Source organism: Toxorhynchites rutilus, chromosome 2 (genome assembly GCF_029784135.1).
Source record: "Toxorhynchites rutilus septentrionalis strain SRP chromosome 2, ASM2978413v1, whole genome shotgun sequence".
Taxonomy (NCBI): domain Eukaryota; kingdom Metazoa; phylum Arthropoda; class Insecta; order Diptera; family Culicidae; genus Toxorhynchites; species Toxorhynchites rutilus.
In genome coordinates this window covers 177798927-177818446 of record NC_073745.1, presented here as the reverse complement: position 1 = coordinate 177818446, position 19520 = coordinate 177798927, and the positions used below count along the sequence as shown (strand labels likewise).

The 19520-nt window shown below is 44.3% G+C and overlaps 5 protein-coding genes across 5 annotated transcripts; 2 read left to right on the top strand and 3 right to left on the bottom strand.

Annotated features, from left to right (window-relative positions):
* Positions 1-3999: 3999 nt before the first annotated feature.
* Positions 4000-4518, bottom strand: LOC129766434 (uncharacterized). Its single transcript, XM_055766964.1, has one exon. It carries the CDS (start codon positions 4516-4518, stop codon positions 4000-4002), a length of 519 nt encoding a protein of 172 aa, XP_055622939.1.
* A 73-nt stretch (positions 4519-4591) lies between these two features.
* LOC129766433 (uncharacterized) lies at positions 4592-5863 on the bottom strand. The gene is made up of 3 exons (XM_055766963.1): positions 5472-5863; positions 4988-5394; positions 4592-4800 (listed from the first exon to the last, which is right to left on the bottom strand). The coding sequence occupies exons 1-3, from the start codon at positions 5861-5863 to the stop codon at positions 4592-4594; spliced, it is 1008 nt and encodes a 335-aa protein (XP_055622938.1).
* A 2955-nt stretch (positions 5864-8818) lies between these two features.
* LOC129766432 (uncharacterized protein K02A2.6-like) lies at positions 8819-10550 on the top strand. The gene is made up of 2 exons (XM_055766962.1): positions 8819-9240; positions 9284-10550. The coding sequence occupies exons 1-2, from the start codon at positions 8819-8821 to the stop codon at positions 10548-10550; spliced, it is 1689 nt and encodes a 562-aa protein (XP_055622937.1).
* A 51-nt stretch (positions 10551-10601) lies between these two features.
* Positions 10602-12778, top strand: LOC129766431 (uncharacterized protein K02A2.6-like). Its single transcript, XM_055766961.1, has 3 exons — positions 10602-11194; positions 11525-11888; positions 12032-12778. Exons 1-3 carry the CDS (start codon positions 10602-10604, stop codon positions 12776-12778), a joined length of 1704 nt encoding a protein of 567 aa, XP_055622936.1.
* A 5014-nt stretch (positions 12779-17792) lies between these two features.
* Positions 17793-19490, bottom strand: LOC129766430 (uncharacterized protein K02A2.6-like). The gene has a single exon (XM_055766960.1). It carries the CDS (start codon positions 19488-19490, stop codon positions 17793-17795), a length of 1698 nt encoding a protein of 565 aa, XP_055622935.1.
* Between the last annotated feature and the right edge of the window lie 30 nt (positions 19491-19520).

Sequence of the window (19520 nt, the reverse complement as noted above, 5' to 3'; positions counted from 1 at the left end):
TTCTTTATGCCGAGCCTGGGATCAGCCCATTATGCCAAAAGATCCCTGGAGGATGGATCGGCTGAAGATGAAGATGAAGAACTTTTGGGCGAATGGCCAAAATAGAGAGACAGACGAATGGCCAAAATAGAGAGACAGACGTGGCAAAGCCACGAAAAGGTAAAATAACACGCCGATATACATATTTTCATCGGCCATGGTTCAGGTTCCGGCCAACTTCCGTGCGACCGCCCAGCGCTTCATTTACGATACTTCATCAAACAACCCTGCCTTCCTGTTATTTAAAACGTTAAGCCCTGACCGAGCTAGGGGACCAAAGATGAACTTTTCGTCTGACTCACGTTGGTCCCTGCGGATCAATAGGGGACATTTATAAAAATCATTTTCCAATTTTGTTGCTGTCGCTTCCAGTTGACACTCTCTAAACAAAAAGCCCAATGTGGGTGCGATAAAACCAGCTCAACGTATTGATCTTTGGGTGCATTAGAAGCGGTCTTGAACCGTCTGCCTAATAAAAGTTTTTTTGAGATTCACCCATTTAAGAAAATCAACATGATCAAATTGTGATATTGAAATATATTGATATCGCGGGACATTTTCATGTCTTTTGCCAAATGCGGGACGTTTCGCGGGACAGAATCTTACGCGGGACATTTTGTTGAAATGCGGGACGTCTGGTCAGTTCACCGTAGGCCTTAGAATGGGTATATGAGAACCGGGAATTCGTCGAAGAAATATTGCTTTGTTTCTTAAAACGATGTTGTATTCAATTCGATCAATTTTTCGCATAAGCTTCTTCCTAGATGTGGCATCATTTCATTGAACACTAATGAAACTTGAGCCATATTATTTAAGTAGAAAATACCCTCCTTTATTACATTAATTTGGTACGACCAGAAACCAGAAGGTTCAAAACGGCCGCTAATTTTGAAGCTGAATACGTCTGAAAGTTGGTTGGAACACGGTTGTATCCAAAATATTTCCAGTTGCTTCTCGACTAAGCCTGAAATACTGCCGAAATCTTGAAACATAAGAACAATTATAGATGCAATCCGCTCAATGAAAGTTGATAAACGCTCATCTTATTTCCTAACAAGAATAAGACAACTATTGAGTGTTTTGGTCGAAAAATTATTCAAGATTACCTTAGCATGGGTTCCCTTTCATTGCTCGATTCCGGGGAATGAGAAAGCGGACTCGCTAGCTAAGGTGGGCGCTTTAGAAGGCACTCTTTTTGAAAGGCAAATTGCTTATAATGAATTTTTCCACATTCCTCGTCAGTACACGCTCGTAAGTTGGCAGCGCATGTGGAGTGGAGATGAGTTCGGTCGTTGGTTACACACGATTATCCCTAAGGTCTCGACGAGAGCATGGTTCAAGGGATAGAATGTAGGTCGTGATTTCATTCGCGTGATATCTCGGCTTAGCTAGGGTACACTACAACCTAAACGCGCATCTCTATCGCATTGGGCTCGCAGCAAACAATCTATGTGATTGTAGCGATGGCTACCACGACATCGAGCATGTTGTCTGGTCGTGTATCCGGTTCCATACTGCTCGCTCTCAGCTCTCTAGAGCACTGAGAGCACAAGGCAGACAATCGGAGACCCCCGTCCGGGATATCTTAGGTAGCCATGATCCTGATCTTCACCTATACCTGTTCCTCAGAAACGCCGATGTCAACGTTTAATGATGTTTCCTTCGTTGTGCCCCCGTTTCATATCCCTCCTATCTGATCGATAAACTTTTACTTAGTCGCGGCAATACATACACACACTCTTTACAGATACACGGGCCAAAGGTTGTGCAGTCCACTGATCATTCAACAAGAGCCAAAGGTTGTACCGCTCATGACAACTCTACACGAGCTGATGATTGCGCTGGCTAGTGACCATTCTATCCTGGATTCCTCGAGTCGAGAAAGACGCACCACGCTAGATATGGGGTACAGACTAGGGGGGCGTTGCTGATTAATGGTCAGCTGCATCCCAATAGGAAGTATCCCGTGTCGGGCACACGTACAGAGCATCGAAGACTGCGACATACCAATTATGAGAACACTTGTAATACTAACCTCGAGTCAACCGCGAGTAATCGGTTACATATTACTAACATAGTTGTAAGCAAACATTGTCAAAATATTGAACTCCCGGCCCCGTGAGGCTAACGCCATATGAGCCTTGGTAAAAATATATATTTTGGAAAAAAAAGAACAATTATTATCATTTATATCGAAAACGTAAATAAGACAAATTCACACGTTTTCACTAAGTGATAGAGGGTTACTTTTATCTCTCAGCTCTCGCCTCTGTGGAATAAGCGTGCTCTCTTGTTCACTGTGGCTGTCGTTAAAAATCATTTCGCAATTTTTTTTAACCCTCCTGTACTCGCGTGCAAAATCGTAACACGTATACTTGCGCACGGTGTCACAGACCGAAAATTGAACTTCTCTGTAATGTTGCCATTGTGTATTTTTCAGGTTTTATTGGCATTTATTTGAAGAAGATGGTATGATTGAATGAAAAAACTCTAAAAAGTATGTTTTCTTCGTCTTTATTATATTTTGATAGTCATCTAATTCAGCCTCCTCAAAACAGAGAGAGATACTCCAACACAATTATCGAAATTTGAATTTTTCACCGCTAATAATTAAAAGTAAGCAACTGAATATAATTCATGGAAGTATAAAGAGTTATAAAATAAAATAAAAAAGGATTAATCGATTGTGGTTTCATTGGAGTAAGAATCAGAACATAGCATAACTACATGCTCAAAACAAACATATTTTCACATTTGATGCAGTTGTCGCATGTTTTTCGGGTCTTTTATCTAAGAGAAGAATGTATAACGACCTTCTAGATAATTACCAGATGATAAAGGTTCTGGAATATAAAGTTTGCATATTTCTAATATTCTTTGTCTCTGTATTCATGGTAAACTAAGAATTGATATCTTTTTTTAGATGGGGCATAAAAAATGATATAAAAGGATTTCTGGTAACTTCCTTTTATTTTTCTTGTTTTCTTGTCGATATTGTTCATTATAAAAAAATATCCCCGAAACTGTAATTGTTAAAAATTACCATAAGCCACCGAATAGTTTATAGTTTACTGTTTACAATTCTTCCACAAGTGAAATTCTTTCACAAGTGTGTATGTGTAAGTGTAAGTGTGTGTGTCCATTATATTTAGCGAATAACTATACGAAATTCAAACATTTATAGTTTGCTTTTGAACGTATGAATCTAACGACGAATATATCGAGGAATAGTTAATATATGGATCCGTTCAATCCATTTACAAAAGGGACTGAAATCAAAAAAGAATAGTCCGGTAATGATCTTATGCATTATATTCTATAAATATTCCACGCCACTAACATTATTTATACATTTCATTCAACAATATTCTAGAATATGAAAAAAGGCACTTGTCCGAAAAAGTTACTCCTATACTCGCATCGGTGTGTCAGACCGAAAGTGTTAAAAAAGTGGCACACGTCCCCTTTGCACCAACACATGCGACACGCTAAACGATGACGAACGACGAATAACGAAGCTAGAGAGAATCGCAAAGTCGTAGTGTTGATATATTCTGAGAAATGAACGAATTATTGATTTCTCGGTCTGACAGACCAATGCGCGAGTATAGGAGTGTTAATCAGAATTCTAATATAATATTAAATGGAATTTGTTTTTCGATTTTTTTTATCATTGCAATAGCCGTGCACTTTGGCTTGTTTACGAATCCAAAAATTTGACATTTCTTTTCGAGACAATTTTTTTTTTGAAAAATCTAGTACACTGTTGTATTTCGGCGTTGGAGTGAAACGCGTAACTCACAAACAACAAATTTTTACAGAGCTTTATTACAACATTGATAATAAATTAAATGTGTGTCTAACTCGTACTATTGCAAACTCGTGTCTAACTAATAATGACGATGACAGTTGTCTTCTCGCCGATCCATCCGTCGTTGCGTCTATCAAACCTGACTACTGTCAGTTGACGAGCCGTTGTGTTATAATCGGTGGGGGGAAAAAGGTGGTAGGGATCATATCTCGCAGGATGTCTTCGAGAAGGAGAGGAGGCCGCTCCTCCTGCTCGGGTGGCGGACTATGTTTGTTCCAGGAGTCCAACAGGATACTTAACGTAGCTTTCGCTGATTCGGTCGTAGGCAGTTGATTTTCGGAATGACGTGTTCGCAGCTGATTGCAGTGGAACCTCATCATGGTTTGCTTCCCAGGCAACCAGCTGTTGTGCATGACCTTGCCAATGCGTTCGAGCACTTCTCCTGCTTCCCAGTGCCACTTGTTGTTACGGAACACTTTGGCCCAGACGAGGTCCTGACGGAAGTAGTTTCTTGGTTTCACGCCATGCCGCCGATCAAACTGCTGATCTTGCTTGGAGTTTTCGAGTTTGTGCGCCGAAGTCGGTGGTCGAAGCAGCTCTAACGACTTGCGAATTCGTCTGCCAAGTAGAAGTTCGGCAGGAGACTTGCTTCCGGAGCGGTGCGACATGGTGTGGACCTGTAGCACTGTAGAAAAGTGTTGATGGCATTTTGCAGCGTTTCCCCTCCGGCGGTTATTTTCTTTAATGTCCTCTTAAAGGTGTCGACGAATCTTTCCGCGAGGCCTCGCAGTAGGCCTCGAACATTTCGCTGGTAAACTGCGTCCTGTTGTCGGTAACCAGTATCTCCGGGGACCCGAATCTGACGAAAATGTCACGGAGAATGCGAATTGTCGCTGCAGAAGTGATGTTATTTGTTCTGACCACCTCCGGCCATTTGGTGTAGGCGTACACTAGAATCAGAAAGTACCACCCATTCATAGGACCGGTGTAGTCGAGATGAAGTCGTTGCCAGGGTTTCTCCGTAATGGCCACGACTCGAGGTTGGTTTTACGATCCATTTTCGCCACACTCGAACATTCGTTGCACGCCTGCACCAGCCTTTCGATGTCCTTATCGATATGAGGCCAGTAGACGTACTGTCGAGCAAGGGACCGATTACGTTCGATACCGGGAGGCCCTTGTGCAGCTCCACGAGCACCTTCTTTCGGAGAACGGATGGTAACACCAAACGTTCGCCGTACATCAAGCAGTCAGCAGTGATGGAGAGGGACTCGCGACACTGGAAAAACTCTTGAATGTGCGGGTCTGTGATGCTCGTTTTCTTTGTAGGCCACGTTGTGTTCACGTGCTTGATCACCTGTTGCAGGGTTTCATCTATACGGGTTTTGGTTTGAACGGTTTTGAACAAAACTGGTAGGGCTTCTAAAGATTGGTTCATGATGCTGCGGATGGTGCTCTCGAACTCGATGGTGGCTAAAACATAGTCCTCTTCCAGACGAACATGGCGATAAGGTGGGACAGGATGACCGCGTGTCCGAAAGCATCTGTCGACACGTAGTGTATGTCGAAATCGTAGATAAGAAGTGTCAACACAAATCTCTGGAGCCGATTGGCGGTGTACGTGGGGATGCCCTTTTTCGACCCGAATATGGCAAGCAAATGCTTGTGCTCGGTCTCGAGCACGAAACGCCGTCCGAATATCATCCGATGGAATTTGGTCACGGTGAACATCAAAGCCAAGCCCTCCTTTTCGATCTGGCTGTAATTACTCTCCGCTGCTGTCAAATTGCGCGAAGCGTGGCAAGTGGCTTTCACGGTGCCATCCGGAAATTTGTGTACGATCCGGGCACCCAGACCAACGGAGGAAGCATCTGCCGACAAAACTAATTCAAATTTCGGGTTGTAGCGCGTCAACAGAAACGGGGACTGAAGAAATTCTCGAAAACGGTCGAACGACTTCTGGCAAGCTGGTGACCATTCGAACTTTTCTCCTGCCTTCAGCAACTGATCCATGGGGTGTCGAAGAGAGCGCATCTCTGGAACGTACTAGCCATAGTAGTTTACTGCGCCAAGGTATGCGCGTAACGTGGTGACGTCGTGCGGAGCTGGCATGCTGATAATCGGAGCAATCTTGTCCGGATCTGGACGAATTCGATCGCCAGAGTGGCGTAAATGTAAACTATCACAGGTCGCCGTACACTAATTCACTGCAGTTCGCGCCCTGCCTGGCACACCAGGCAGAGTGTCAACGGTCGCCAAGTGGCGGACAAAAACACGGTCGCCAAGTGGCGGACAAAAGGGCATCCGTTCCGCCTGAGGGTTTGGTCATCAGGAATAACATCATGCTCCCTTTGCGTTCCGAACTCGACTGTCCTCTTGTTTATTCAATTCACAAAGTTTTATAAATTCTTACATTTTTGTTTCCTTATTCTAAGTTAGTAAGAGAAATGAACATAAACATAAACATAGAAGTTGGTTTGTTTGGCGCGCGCTTGTTATGTTTCATCGAGTATACGCGCACGGTCGTAAAGTGGGTCAGTTTATTACGCTCGCGTATGGTCGTAAAGTGGGTCAGTTTATTACGCTCGCTGTGCTGCAATTATACGTCAGCTTTACTATGATGATTAAAAAATAATCAACATGACTCACAGTCATTGTTCCGCCTTAATCAGTATGTCGATTGAAACAGAATAATGTTAGTAAGCACATGTCTAGGAAATTAACTGATTTCGTTGTATAGTGTTTCAGATTCGTTCCAAAATTATATGCAATTATGCGTCAGCTTTACTATGATGATTGAAAAATAATCAATATGATTCACAGTCATTGTTCCGCCTTACAGTGAAGCCGAATGCTTCGCGGACAGTGAAGCCGAATGCTTGCAGTCGTTGCAACACAAGGAAAAGGTTACGTCGATGTTCCTATTCCGTTCGACATCCCACTACGATGTCATCCAAATAACCAACGGTACACGGTAAACCAGCGAGCATCGTGTCCATCAGCTGTTGGAATGCACCCGGAGCAGATTTGATCCCGGGCGACAAGCGGAAGAATTAAAAAAGGCCTTTGTGGGTGTTTATGGTGAGCAGCGGTTGACTTTCCGGATCGACTTCGACCTGTAAGTAGGCATCAGAAAGTTCGATGTCGGCTAAAAACCCGACATCCGGACGTTTTGGCGAATATATCTTCGGGTAGCGGTAGAGGGTACTGATTCGGCTCGAATACGCTGTTCAAGCCAGTCGAAAAATCAGCATAAATCCGGACGTTGTCATTGAGTTCCCTGACCACTACGATTGGTGCTGCCCAGTCAGCGAAATCCACCTTCTTCAGAATGCCTAGTTCTCTAAGCGACAAATCTCGTCCTCTACCACACCTTCTATGCTGTACGCTACCGGACGGATCACCCTTGAGGACCAGCCTAACAGGAGCCTTCTTGCAAACACCCATATTACTAACGAAAACTTCTGGGAACTGGGCTTGGAGGGTAGCCAGCGACTGACTTGGTTGCAGAACGATAAGATTGGCTGGTTCCACAACCCATACAAATCCATTAAGTCGATCCCAAGAATGTCAAGACTGACGTTCCCTTTTGTGACTCCGTTGAGGGAAATGTTGCACCACATCTCGACAACGAATCGAATTGTTCTCCAGAAGCAGTTAGCGCGGTGTAAACCGTTGATTTCGTCTGGGGCCGACCGATTTTGGTCCACGATCGGTGTGAAATTATCGAAATATCGGACCCTGTGTCCAATTGTAGGCGAAGGGGGCACGTTGCTGACCTGGAGCTTGATGAATTTCCGACCCTGAATGATGTTTCGGATCGTCACCGTCTTTGTCGACGGTTGCTTCTTCTTCTTCCTAGGTGCCGTGTTTGCGTTGGATGAAGACCTTGATTGGAAGCAAGCGCAATAGCCCGCTCGATGCCCAACCTTGCCGCACTCGTTGAATGTTTGGTCTCGGAACCGGCAGTCCTTGTTGTAGTGTATGCCCCCGCATGACCAGCAGAGCGTCTTTGGTTGCTCACATTGATTGGACGAGCTCGATGCTGCTGACTGATGCTTCGATTTCGATCGCTTGTCGTAAACAGCTGCATTCACCATGGACGACGGATTTTCCACCAACACGGTATCCTGTTTCAGGTTGAAGAGGCTGTTGGATACAAGTGCGAATTCAATTCGGTGAACCCCCTGGCACAACAAAATTTACTGCATAGGTCGAATCATTTGGTTTCCGAACTAGACTCACCTATACATAAACATGGAAATAGAAGCAGGAAAGGAAAGGGACAGAAAAGAGAAAAACAATAAATACAAGGGAAAGTATTGTGACTATTGAGGATAAAATTTCAAAAGAGGATAGAAGTTTAAAAAGGTTTTATAGGAGGCACCCATTACCCGTAAAGAATCCCAATCATTACAATCGAGGAAGCCAAGGAAGTCAAACCAATTTGTTAAAACCAAAACCTATTCCCAAACTATTGTAACATATTGTAAATAAAAAGTGAATTGTAGTTGATATTGTAAATAAATGAAAATTGTGTAATTGGCGTTTAAACTGAGTTTAAACTTTCCCGGACTATCGCACACGATTTTTCCGCGAAAACTTCCACCTCCTCGTCGCCACCTGTTGTGTTTTGGCGTTGGAGTGAAACGCGTAACTCAAAAACAACAAATTAAAAGAACTGTATTATAACATTGATAATAAATAAAATGTATGTCTAACTAATAATGACGATGGCAGTTGTCTTCCCGCCGATCCATCCGTCGTAGCGTCTGTCAAATCTGACTACTGTCAGTTGACGAGCCGTTGTGGTATAATCGGTGGGGGCTACCCAACACACACTGGAAATATTAACTCGAAAAAGATACAAATTCAATTCGATTCGAGTTTGAATTTCCTCAAACTGACTTACTCGTTTCGAAATGCGGAATGCAACCCCAGATTTTCATACTTCACGTCTCTTCATCAATGGTGAAGAAACGCTACAGTACGCTCACCATCGCTAAAACCCCGACTGAAGATTACGTCACTTTCGCGTGTCGGGTAAACAAAATGTTCGTAGAATTCGAGCTGAAGAAGATGTCCGAGCAACAATTTAAGTGCCTAATGTTCGTTTGTGGTCTCAAGGGTGAGTGTGACGCCGATGTACGTACCAGGCTGTTGGTGAAGATTGAGAGCAACGATGATGTCACCCTAGAGGCGATGGTTGATGAATGTCAGCGGCTGATCAATCTAAAGAACGATACAGCGATGATTGAAGGTCCATCCGGACAGGTGCAAGCAATCAAAGGAGGTTCACATCATCATCAGAGGAAGTTCCAGAAGCGGTCAACAGAACGATGGAAAGGTTCTCCAGTGCCGGAAGAGGTGCAGAAAGTTCCTGCGACTCCGTGCGATACACTACTCGAAGCATTGCAGTTTCCGTAACCACAGATGCAACGAATGTAGGCAGTTTGGCCGCAAGGAGGGCTACTGTTCAACAACGAAACGTTCGTCCAAACCAGTGAAGCAGCGCAATAGGAAGGTTTCTACCAAAACCATCGCACTTTCCGTGGGCAACGTCCAGAGCAAGCGACGGTTCGTGCAGGTAGAAATCAATGGTGTTCCAGTGCGCCTACAATTGGATACGGCGTCGGATATCACAATTGTGTCCGAGCAGGTTTGGAAGCAGCTGGGTCAGCCAACGACGGTGCCGGCAACACAGATCGCAAAGTCAGCGTCGGGTGAACAACTCGATCTGCAGTACGAGTTTGCATGTGAGGTATCATTCAACGGATCAGCGCAGCAGGGCAGGATTTTCGTCTCCAAGTGTTCGCTCAACCTACTGGGCATCGACTTCATCGACAAATTCTATCTTTGGTCACTACCGATTGACAATTTCTGCAACCATATCAGTGGTGTACCTATAGATGTAAATTCATTGCAGAAGGCGTACCCGAAGTTATTCAGCAATACATTGGGGCTGTGCAATAAGGCCAAAGTAAAGCTAGTTTTAAAGGAATCCTGTCGACCAGTTTTCCGCCCTCGTCGACCAGTTTCCTATGCTATGCTACCAACAGTTGACGAAGAGCTCGATCGTCTGGAACGGTTGAATATTATTTCACCTATAAATTACTCCGAGTGGGCGGCTCCAATAGTGGTTGTTAGGAAGGCGAACGGCAGCATACGCATTTGTGGGGACTACTCCACTGGGCTCAACGAGCGGCTCCAATCTCATCAATATCCGCTCCCGCTTCCACAGGACATTTTCTCCAAACTGGCCGGTTGCATCGTGTTCAGCACAATCGATTTGTCTGATGCTTTCCTGCAGATGGAAGTCGATGAGAGTTCACGCCGTATGCTCACAATAAACACGCACCGGGGGTTGTATGAATACAACAGATTACCACCCGGAGTGAAGGCAGCACCAGGGGAATTTCAGCAGATGATTGATACCATGCTGGGCGGACTTTCGGATACCTCTGGCTACATGGACGATGTTATCGTCGGAAGCAAGAATGCTGAAGAGCACCAACGAAATCTGCACGCCGTTCTACAGCGGATTCAAGAGAACGGTTTCACCATACGCCCAGAGAAGTGCTCATTTGCTAAACCACAGATTCGGTACTTGGGATTTCTGTTAGACCGCCATGGCATCCGCCCGGATCCAACAAAAATTGCAGCCATCAAGAATATGGCGCCACAACAGGACTTGACCTGAGTGCGTTCCTTCCTGGAGGCAATAAACTATTACGGGAAGTTCGTCCCAAGCATGAGAACTATCCGTTATCCGTTGGATGAACTTCTCAAGAGCAGCACATCATTCATCTGGACTCCGGAATGCCAGCAGACGTTCGACAAATTCAAGGAAATATTGTCCTCCGAACTCCTGCTCACCCATTACAACCCGGAACAGGAAATTATAGTATCAGCCGACGCATCATCAGTCGGAGTAGGAGCAACAATAAGCCATAAATTTCCTGACGGCAAGGTCAAGGTTATCCAGCATGCTTCTCGGGCACTCAACGCTGCCGAACAACGATACTCCCAGCCGGATCGTGCAGGTCTTGCGATAGTGTTTGCGGTAACCAAATTCCATAAGTTCATATTTGGAAGGAGGTTCCAGCTTCAAACAGACCATGCACCGCTTCTACGTATTTTCGGGTCCAAAAAGGAGATACCGGTTTACACGGCCAACCGGCTCCAACGTTGGGCCTTAACATTGCTTAATTACGACTTTTCCATGGAATACGTCCCGACCGACAAATTTGGAAATGCTGACGTGTTGTCCAGGCTCATCAACCATCATGCCAAGCCGGACGAGGATTTCGTCGTAGCGTGCACCAACTTAGAAGATGATTTGAGGTCAGTAGCGATAAGTAGTGCTCCCTTGGCCGAGTGGTTAGCGTCATAACTAACATGCCGGGTGTTCGGGTTCGATTCCCGTTCTGGTCGGGGGAATTTTTCGTCAAAGTAATTTTCTCCGACTTGCACTGTGATCACGCGTATTCTAGAGCTTGCCACTCAGAATGCATTCAAGGCGTGTTATTTGGCATAGAAATCTCAACTAAGTACTAATAAAAATGACGCAAGTAATACTACGTTGAGACGGTGAAGTTCCTCTAGGAACGTTAGTGCCATTGAAGAAGAAGAAGAAGCGATAAGTAGCGTCAGTTGTTTACCTCTCAGTTTCAGTATGGTACAACAAGCAACCAAAACCGATCCAGTATTGCGGAAGATTCACCGTTTCATCCGAGACGGGTGGCCAACATCCAAGTCTGAAACGCAAGACATTGATCTGCGGAGATTCCATGATCGTCAAGAGGGATTATCGATCGTCCAGGATTGCATCATGTTCGGGGACAGGTTGGTGATCCCCTCCATTTACCGAAAAAGGTGCTTGGCTCAACTCCACAAGGGCCATCCAGGGATGCATCGAATGAAAGCAGTCGCACGCAGCTATGTGTACTGGCCGGGATTGGATGAGGAGATAGCCAGTTTCGTCAGAGCTTGTCCACACTGCGCAGCAGCAGCACGGTCTCCTCCGAAGGCGAATCCTGTACCGTGGCCATTACCCACCGCTCCGTGGCAGCGTGTTCACGCTGACTATGCGGGTCCGCTTGATGGCCGGAAATCTTTGCAACCCGGCAAATTACGACGAAAGCAACTACCAACTTACTGCGTCCGCTCTTCGCCAACAAGGGAATGCCGGAACTTCTGGTTACAGACAACGGCACTCAATTCAAAAGCGAGGAGTTTAGCCAATATTGCCGTGAAAACGGAATACAGCATGTCACTACGCACATGCCCTTCCATCCGCAATCTAACGGCCAGGCCGAAAGATTCGTCAACACTTTTAAACGTGCAGTCCGTAAAATTCAGGAGGGAGAAGGCAACATAAAGCAGGATCTGGATGTTTTCCTTCTCACGTACCGGACTACACCAAACGCAAACGTGTCAGGTGGGAGATCGCCCGCCGAAGCCATGTACAATCGACCGTTGCGGACATCCATGGATCTGCTACGAGCGCCGCGTGAACAGATGCCAGCAATTTGCACCGAAGCTACTTCAAGCCAACCGAGAACTTTCACAGCAAAGGATCCTGTATACGCTAAGGTCTACGCGAACAATAAGTGGACTTGGGTATCGGGCATCATAGTCGAGAAGATAGGCAAGGTGATGTACAATGTCCGGTTTAACAAAAAGATAATTCGATCCCACATCAATCAACTGAGGGCACGAGCAGCATCAGAACCGGATGCTGAGCAGATGACTCAATTGAAGAAGCAGCTACCAATCAACATCCTGCTGAATGAGTGGAAGTTGTCTTGTCCTGCATCACCTGCTGGGTTGGCAGCTACATCACCACTCCTGGAACAGCATGTCAATCCGTCATCAACAACGTCACCAGCGGATATGCCCTTCCATTCCCAGCATTCTGTAGAATAAAGTCATCATCATCTTCGTCTTCAAATTCAGCGGACTTCCAATCCGCAAACGACTCGTCTCCTGCAATCAAGGTACCTAGGCGCTCTTCTCGCAATCGAAGGCCGCCTCAATGGTTCCAGACATACCACAGGTATTAAGGTGGGAGATGTTGGGAACACTGGCAACCGTAACTCAAAAAGCATCACAGGGCTCACCGTTGGCAGGCGACTGTCATCGGATTGACGTCATCGATGTGTCACCGAGAATGAGGTTGTCTCCTCGAAAACGTGTTCTTTTAAGTCAGTCTATTTTAATTGTCTCACGAATAAAGTTTAAGTTATTGTAACGTTAGTATATTCTTTCATTTCACCGCCTCGCAACGCGAGCGTTACAACACGGTTGAGTGCAGCAGCAGCTGGAATGTTGCAAACGGCTGATTGCACACACGATGGAATCATCACGGCTGTGGTTCACAAAATCCGGCTCGAAGGACCAAAAATTGTGGCTCTGACCATTGATGAGAAATTGATAGCTCAGGAAATTACACTATGGTTATAGAAAAACACTTGGAGTAATATTAATCACAACTGAATATATTTCGTGATGCTACACGTTCGAAAATTAGATTTGAAAAGAGTTTTAATATTGGTTTATTTGCTTCTTCCTCTATGCTATACGCCGGTATATGTTCGCGATATGCTGCTTGTGTTGGTGTCATACACCAGGTGTTTTGAGTTGATTGGGACATTATAGAGCAGGCATTCCCGCATTATGAGGTCAGTTTGTTTCGGATAATTATTTTGTTGAAAGTAGTAATCACGAGGGAGACCCAATTTCTAAACAGGAGACTGCAGGTTACGTTTCAGGAAAATCAATGAGGCCATCTTGTCCATCGCCGAATCGATCAACTCCATGGTTCCAGTTCCAGAAGCCGCCAATGTACCATACATCATCTGACTACCGCTGCCGTGTTTCACTGTGGGAACCAAACGCTGAACCTGGTGCACCGATCCTGGTTTCCTCCACACCATCAGTCTTCCATCCTATTCAAAGAGATTGGTGGAATTAGGTAGCTGATTCGGAATATTTCAGGAGGTGATAGAGGATCATATTTGATGAAAAAAATCTACGCATTTGGTCTATTCTTAACTAGAGTTGTTGAACTTTTCTTGAGTCGAATTTTATGTCTTGAGCTGACTCTAATTTAGAAAGTACCCTACTTAAAATAATTATGCTACTCATTTGGAAGATAAGAAAATTTTACGTAGAATGCAGTTGTAATACATTTGAATTAATGAAACCAAGTAATTTTAGAGTGAAGATGAAACTCTAATTTTTGTGCTTTTATAGGTTTTTATAAATTTTCCAAAAATGCATGATAAACTGGATTGTTTCTATCAACCAAATTGAAGCTGTCCAACCATTCTACAATTCATTCCTTGAACTACACTGTTATCCTTCGTTTTATCTTGCAAAAATTTAAATGATTCACAACATAATTTATGCACAATTTTCTCAAATGAAAGCAACTGAATCGTGCTAAGCAGCGTAATTTTTGAATTCAAGTCAGTTTAAAGCAAAAAAAACGGTCTCAAGAAAAGTTCAATAATTCTTTCGTAGATGAGATTTGACCATAAGCGTGGAAGATTTTTTTTCATCAAATACGATCCTCTATCACCTGAAATATTTCGGATCAGCTACCTAACAACTTGTATATAACAATATTTCAAACAGATATAATAGTTTGCGATATTCTATTTAATTTATTGGGAAAGTTTTCTCGACAGTTTAACCTATTAGCGACCAAGCTGTAAAAAATATTTTTTAACGAACTCCATTGGTGTAATATTGATTATTGGATTCACGGAGTAATTTTTCGCTTGGAGTCAAAATTTAAATTAGTTCTTAGCGGGAGTGAAAATAAGTTGAGAAATATAAATTTCTTGAAGGAAAAGTTTCAACGTCACTAAACATAGTGAAGAATATCCAGCTTTTGTCTTTTCGTAAAAGAGAAAGTGCATTTAAGCTGAGTTGTGTCACACGTGGTGCATGGTGCAAGTAAAGCACCACCAATTGAGGTTAAGATGGAGAAGTTTAAAGATCCTCCAGAAATTAATTCAAAAAGAGAATCATGGATGCAAGCACTTCGCAATCGATCGCCGACCATCAGAGCTGTAGCTTAGATGTTTCGACCAGCGCTTCTGGTAAAACATTGTCAAAAGAAGCATCTCAACAAAAACATCAGGAGAGTTACACATACACTTACCAGGACTGTGCACCTTACAGGATCTATGTAGAACTACGAAAGAAAGATGATTAATTTTCTCTAGGCTCGATGATCAGAGGAACTAACGAGTATCGACAACATGTAACAGACATGAAGTACGTTGGTAACAACAAGATATTGGTGTTTAAAAACAGCTTTTATAAGGCTAATTCATTGAAGGAAGCCCTGAACAAAACAGAAGGATTGTACAAAGTGTACGTACCTCGGCATCTCGTGACAATCACAGGTGTCATTTCTGGTATCCCTGTGGACATTAAAGAAGCAGAAATCGAAGCGGATATTGATTGTGAGTACCCGATTGTAAGAATTCGACGGCTAACGAGATCTTTCAACGGAGAAAAATTGCTCACCACAAGAGTAAGCATCACCTTCAGAGCCCATGAACTACCCAAGCAAGTCAAAATCTTCTGTTGTCGGAGTTCGGTTCGGCCGTTCTTCCAAAAGATAGTGATTTGCACTAAATGCCTTCGGTTCAATCACCGCGAACAGAACTGCAGAGGACAGAGACGTTGTCACGAATGCACCAAGCAGCACGAAACACGCGAGGAGTTGGAAAGATGCAAGGAGGAAGTTAAATGTGCTAGCTGTAGGAAGCCAGGACATGACACCCTGGACCCCTGCTGCCAGAGAAGCGAAGACAAGAAAAAATTAAGAACATAATGGCACGAAAATGCGTTACCTACACGGAGGCTTGTGAAATGATTCCAGTAGTCATAGAGAACATATACGAGCGACTGAGTGATGCGGACGAGTTCCCCACTTTGGAACAATCTTTTGCAAACGTCACAGGAGATAGTATCAAGTGGAGGAATCCATTGAGAGAACAATGGATTAAAACTAACATTGAGCGAAAGGCAGTTCAAGCAGCGGTCAAAATTGCAGCAGAAAAGGAGAAAAATGAAAAAACAAAGAAGAATGTTAACAAAAGGCCCAGAAGTTCGGAAAATACACCCAACGATGCACAGCGAACGTCGTACGAACGCAACCAGATTATCACACAGGAGACTTCAAAAAACAATAATGGAACGAGTTTGAAAAATCTATTCAGCGTGAGCGAGAAAGAAAGATGGGAAGCGATCATCAAGGAAGCGAACACAAAAGCTGAAGCGAAAGCGCAAGCTACTGTTAAAGTAGCTGAAGAAAAAAGACAAGCGGAGCTAATGCCGTTCTATACGGATTTCGTGGAACAATTGGGATCAGGAGAAGTAGCAAAAAGATTCAAGGAATGTACGGTAAAACACTTCAACTTAACGAATACTGTTGTACATAACAGTAACAACAAGTAAAAAGACTTTGGAGACACCTTATACTGTATTTCGATTAAAAAGTTTTAAATTATCAGTATCTTCAATGTCATAAAGAGCAATGTACAGAGCTTGAGCAAGAATAGATCGGAAATTCAAAGGATATTAATAGGTAATGAAGTGCAGGTGGCTATTTTATCAGAAGTGTGGACTAAAGTCACAGAAGAAAGTACGAATAAGTACAAAATTGGGGGTTATCATACAAACCTCAAATCGCGTTTCGATGGGTATGGTGGTGCCGCAATATTGCTGGATAATACATTCAACTATCTAGTCATCACATTGTCAATGTTATCAATGTTACCATATTACTACGTTAAACGAAAGCAAGTACAGAAAGAAATAGCGAATTTAAAAGATACCAAGAGCAGTCATCAAAAGAAATCGCTACAAAAACACAAAAAAAAAAACGAAATTTTGGTGGTCTTCTGAAGTCGACGAAGCGTGGAAGGCTAAAACTGAAGCCAGAAGGTCATTCAACAAAATATCTAGTCAAGAAAACCTAATTAATTTCAAAAAGAAAGCTGCTATCTTTCAGAGGCGTAAAAGAGAGGAAATGCGTAAAAAATTTGATGAACTTCATGAAGGAGTCGGTCCTTTCACTAGTTCAAAGGAACTCTGGACAAAAATCAGACGTTTAACAGGACACAAACTTCGAAGGAAAGAAAATAAAACAGCATTAGACAGTAGAGCAGATGCAGAGAAATTCCTAGACATTCATTTTGGCAAAAACGACGTGGTGCCTAGAGAAAATGCAACAACAATAGTAAATTATCCAATCATGACTCTGGAAAAAGTGGTATGATATACTTTCCAAAAAAAAAGAAAACAACAGCACCTGGCGAAGATGGCATCAGTTACGACGAGCTCCGCAGTTTGCGACCAAACGTGGTTAAGAATATTATCAAAGACATCAATGACATGTGGTTTAACGGATACATACACGAAGAGCTCAAAATCATCAAAGTTGTCGCTATTCCTAAGCCTGGGCGCGACCAATATTCTCCAGAAGGTAAAAGACCTATATCATTGGTACCAACAATAACTAAAATCACGAATGCAGCAGTGTTAGAATTGCTACAAGAACATTTAGATAGGAATGAAACACTACCCGATATCTCATTCGGATTTAGACGCGGCATGTCCACTTCTACTTGCGTTTCTGTTGCGATATGTGGGTTATGAATAAGCAACTCGCGATTAGTGGTAAAAATACATATATTTATTAAACGATAACTACGAACAATAAAACTAATGTGCGCGAGCTGCTGATCGCAAATTTTTTAACTTGTGTTCCAATGATGGCTGTCGTTGTCGACGACAATGTAAACCGAGAGCCGCGGCGGCATCTGTCAAGTTGACGGCTGTCAGCTGGAGAGCCCCGCTGGCAAATTTGGTAACGCCAATTGATGGTTGGTGGGATGTCCTCCCAACACCTCCCCTTTCAATAAAGTAGATACGGATTGTACCTCGCAGGCTGCCTTCGAGATCTCGAAGACTGACGAGTAAGAATCGGTTGTTGCTGTTGCGTGCTAAGGGAGGCTCGTTGACGTCGACGACTAATCTGTGGCTGCAGATCTTCTTGGAGTTCGGCTGGCAAGTCGAGTTCCTCAGCTTCCGGCTCAGGAGTAGGACGTAAACCCCAACTGTCCAGGAGAATAGACAACGGTACTTGGGCAGTTTCCGGTGTCGTCTCAGCTTCTGCGTTTATTTCAGATTCGTGACGAGTCCGCAGTTGGTTGCAGTGGGATCGAATGAGATTTTGCTTCACAGGCAGCCAGATGTTATACATAACCCGACCGATGCGCTCGATCACCATGCCAGGCTGCCAGGTCCACTTGTTGGCTGAGTAGACCTTAGCCCAGACGAGATCTTGTGAATCGTAACTTCGAGCGTTCGCGCCGTGCTTCCGGTTGAATTGCTTTTCCTGTTTAGTACTAGGTAATTTGTAGAGCGGCTTAGGCGGGCGAAGTAATTCCAGAGACGTACGGATCGGGCGTCCATACATCAGGTTAGCGGGAGATTTCCCACCAGGTGCGCTGCGACAGGGTGTTGTTCTGTAGCACAGAAGGAAGGTATCGATGGCTTCGTCGAGGGTTTCCCCCCCTGCGGTGATTTTCTTGAGCGACCGTTTAAACGTGTCGACAAACCTCTCTGCTAGTCCATTTGACTGTGGATGGAATGGCGCTGTCTTCAGATGAACGATACCGTTCGTGTCGCAGTATGATTCGAACCGGTCGCTGGTGAGTTGTGTCCCATTATCTGTGACCAATGTTTCCGGCTGACCGTATCTTGCGAAGATGCCACGAAGGATTCGCAAGGTTGCTGTGGTGGTGATCTCCTTGGTTCGTACGACTTCTGGCCATTTGGTGAACGAATCCACCAGAATGAGAAAATAGTTCCTATCCAGCGGACCGGTGTAATCCAGATGTAACCGTTGCCACGGTTTCTCCGGTGCGGGCCAGGATTCCATGGTAGTCTTCCGGTCTGTCTTAGCTACGCTGGCACACTCGTTGCACGAAGCGACAAGCTTCACTACCTCGTCGTCGATGTTTGGCCAGTAAACATATTGACGAGCGACGGAACGCATTCGTTCAACTCCGGGGTGTCCTTTATGCAGCTGTTGGAGAACGCGCTTTTTGAACGTTGGCGGGATGACCAACCTTTCACCATAGAGTAGGCATCCAGCTACGACGGAGAGACACTCCCGACGTTGATAAAATTGTTGGATTCCGGGATCGGTAATGCTGGTCTTCTTCGACGGCCAGCCTTCGTTGACGAAATGAATGATTTGCTGCAAATTCGCGTCGCTTTTGGTTCCTCTCTGGATGGCCTTGAACGAGAGCGGGAAAACCTGCAGCGACTCGTTGATGACGGTGCGAATGCTGTGTTCCAGTTGGAGATTGGCAATCACGTATTCCTCTTCTGGTCGCACGTGACGGTTGATGAGTCTGGAGAGTATGTCCGCGTGACCGAAGCTATCCGTAGAGATGTAGCGGATTTCGAAATCGTAAAGGAGAAAGGTTAAGGCCCACCGCTGGAGCCTGTTAGCGGTGTAGGTGGGAATACCTTTCTTTGAGCCAAATATCTGCAGGAGCGGTTTATGATCGGTCTCCAAAGTGAATCGACGACCGAACAGCATTCTATGAAACCGCGTCACTGCGAACACCAG

Bases quoted from the DNA above. Each gene is read 5' to 3' on its own strand.
- LOC129766432 (XM_055766962.1), top strand. From the start codon at position 8,819: ATGGTGAAGAAACGCTACAGTACGCTCACCATCGCTAAAACCCCGACT. The intron at 9,241-9,283 runs GTGCGATACACT...CCGTAACCACAG, and splicing joins CAGAAAGTTCCTGCGACTCC to ATGCAACGAATGTAGGCAGT.
- LOC129766430 (XM_055766960.1), bottom strand. From the start codon at position 19,490: ATGCTGTTCGGTCGTCGATTCACTTTGGAGACCGATCATAAACCGCTC.
- LOC129766433 (XM_055766963.1), bottom strand. From the start codon at position 5,863: ATGGATCAGTTGCTGAAGGCAGGAGAAAAGTTCGAATGGTCACCAGCT. The intron at 5,395-5,471 runs GTACACCGCCAA...ACGTGTCGACAG, and splicing joins TCGAAAAAGGGCATCCCCAC to ATGCTTTCGGACACGCGGTC. The intron at 4,801-4,987 runs GTACGTCTACTG...TTCTGATTCTAG, and splicing joins AATCGGTCCCTTGCTCGACA to TGTACGCCTACACCAAATGG.
- LOC129766434 (XM_055766964.1), bottom strand. From the start codon at position 4,518: ATGTCGCACCGCTCCGGAAGCAAGTCTCCTGCCGAACTTCTACTTGGC.
- LOC129766431 (XM_055766961.1), top strand. From the start codon at position 10,602: ATGAGAACTATCCGTTATCCGTTGGATGAACTTCTCAAGAGCAGCACA. The intron at 11,195-11,524 runs GTCAGTAGCGAT...TCTCAGTTTCAG, and splicing joins AACTTAGAAGATGATTTGAG to TATGGTACAACAAGCAACCA. The intron at 11,889-12,031 runs GTACCGTGGCCA...TTCGCCAACAAG, and splicing joins CTCCTCCGAAGGCGAATCCT to GGAATGCCGGAACTTCTGGT.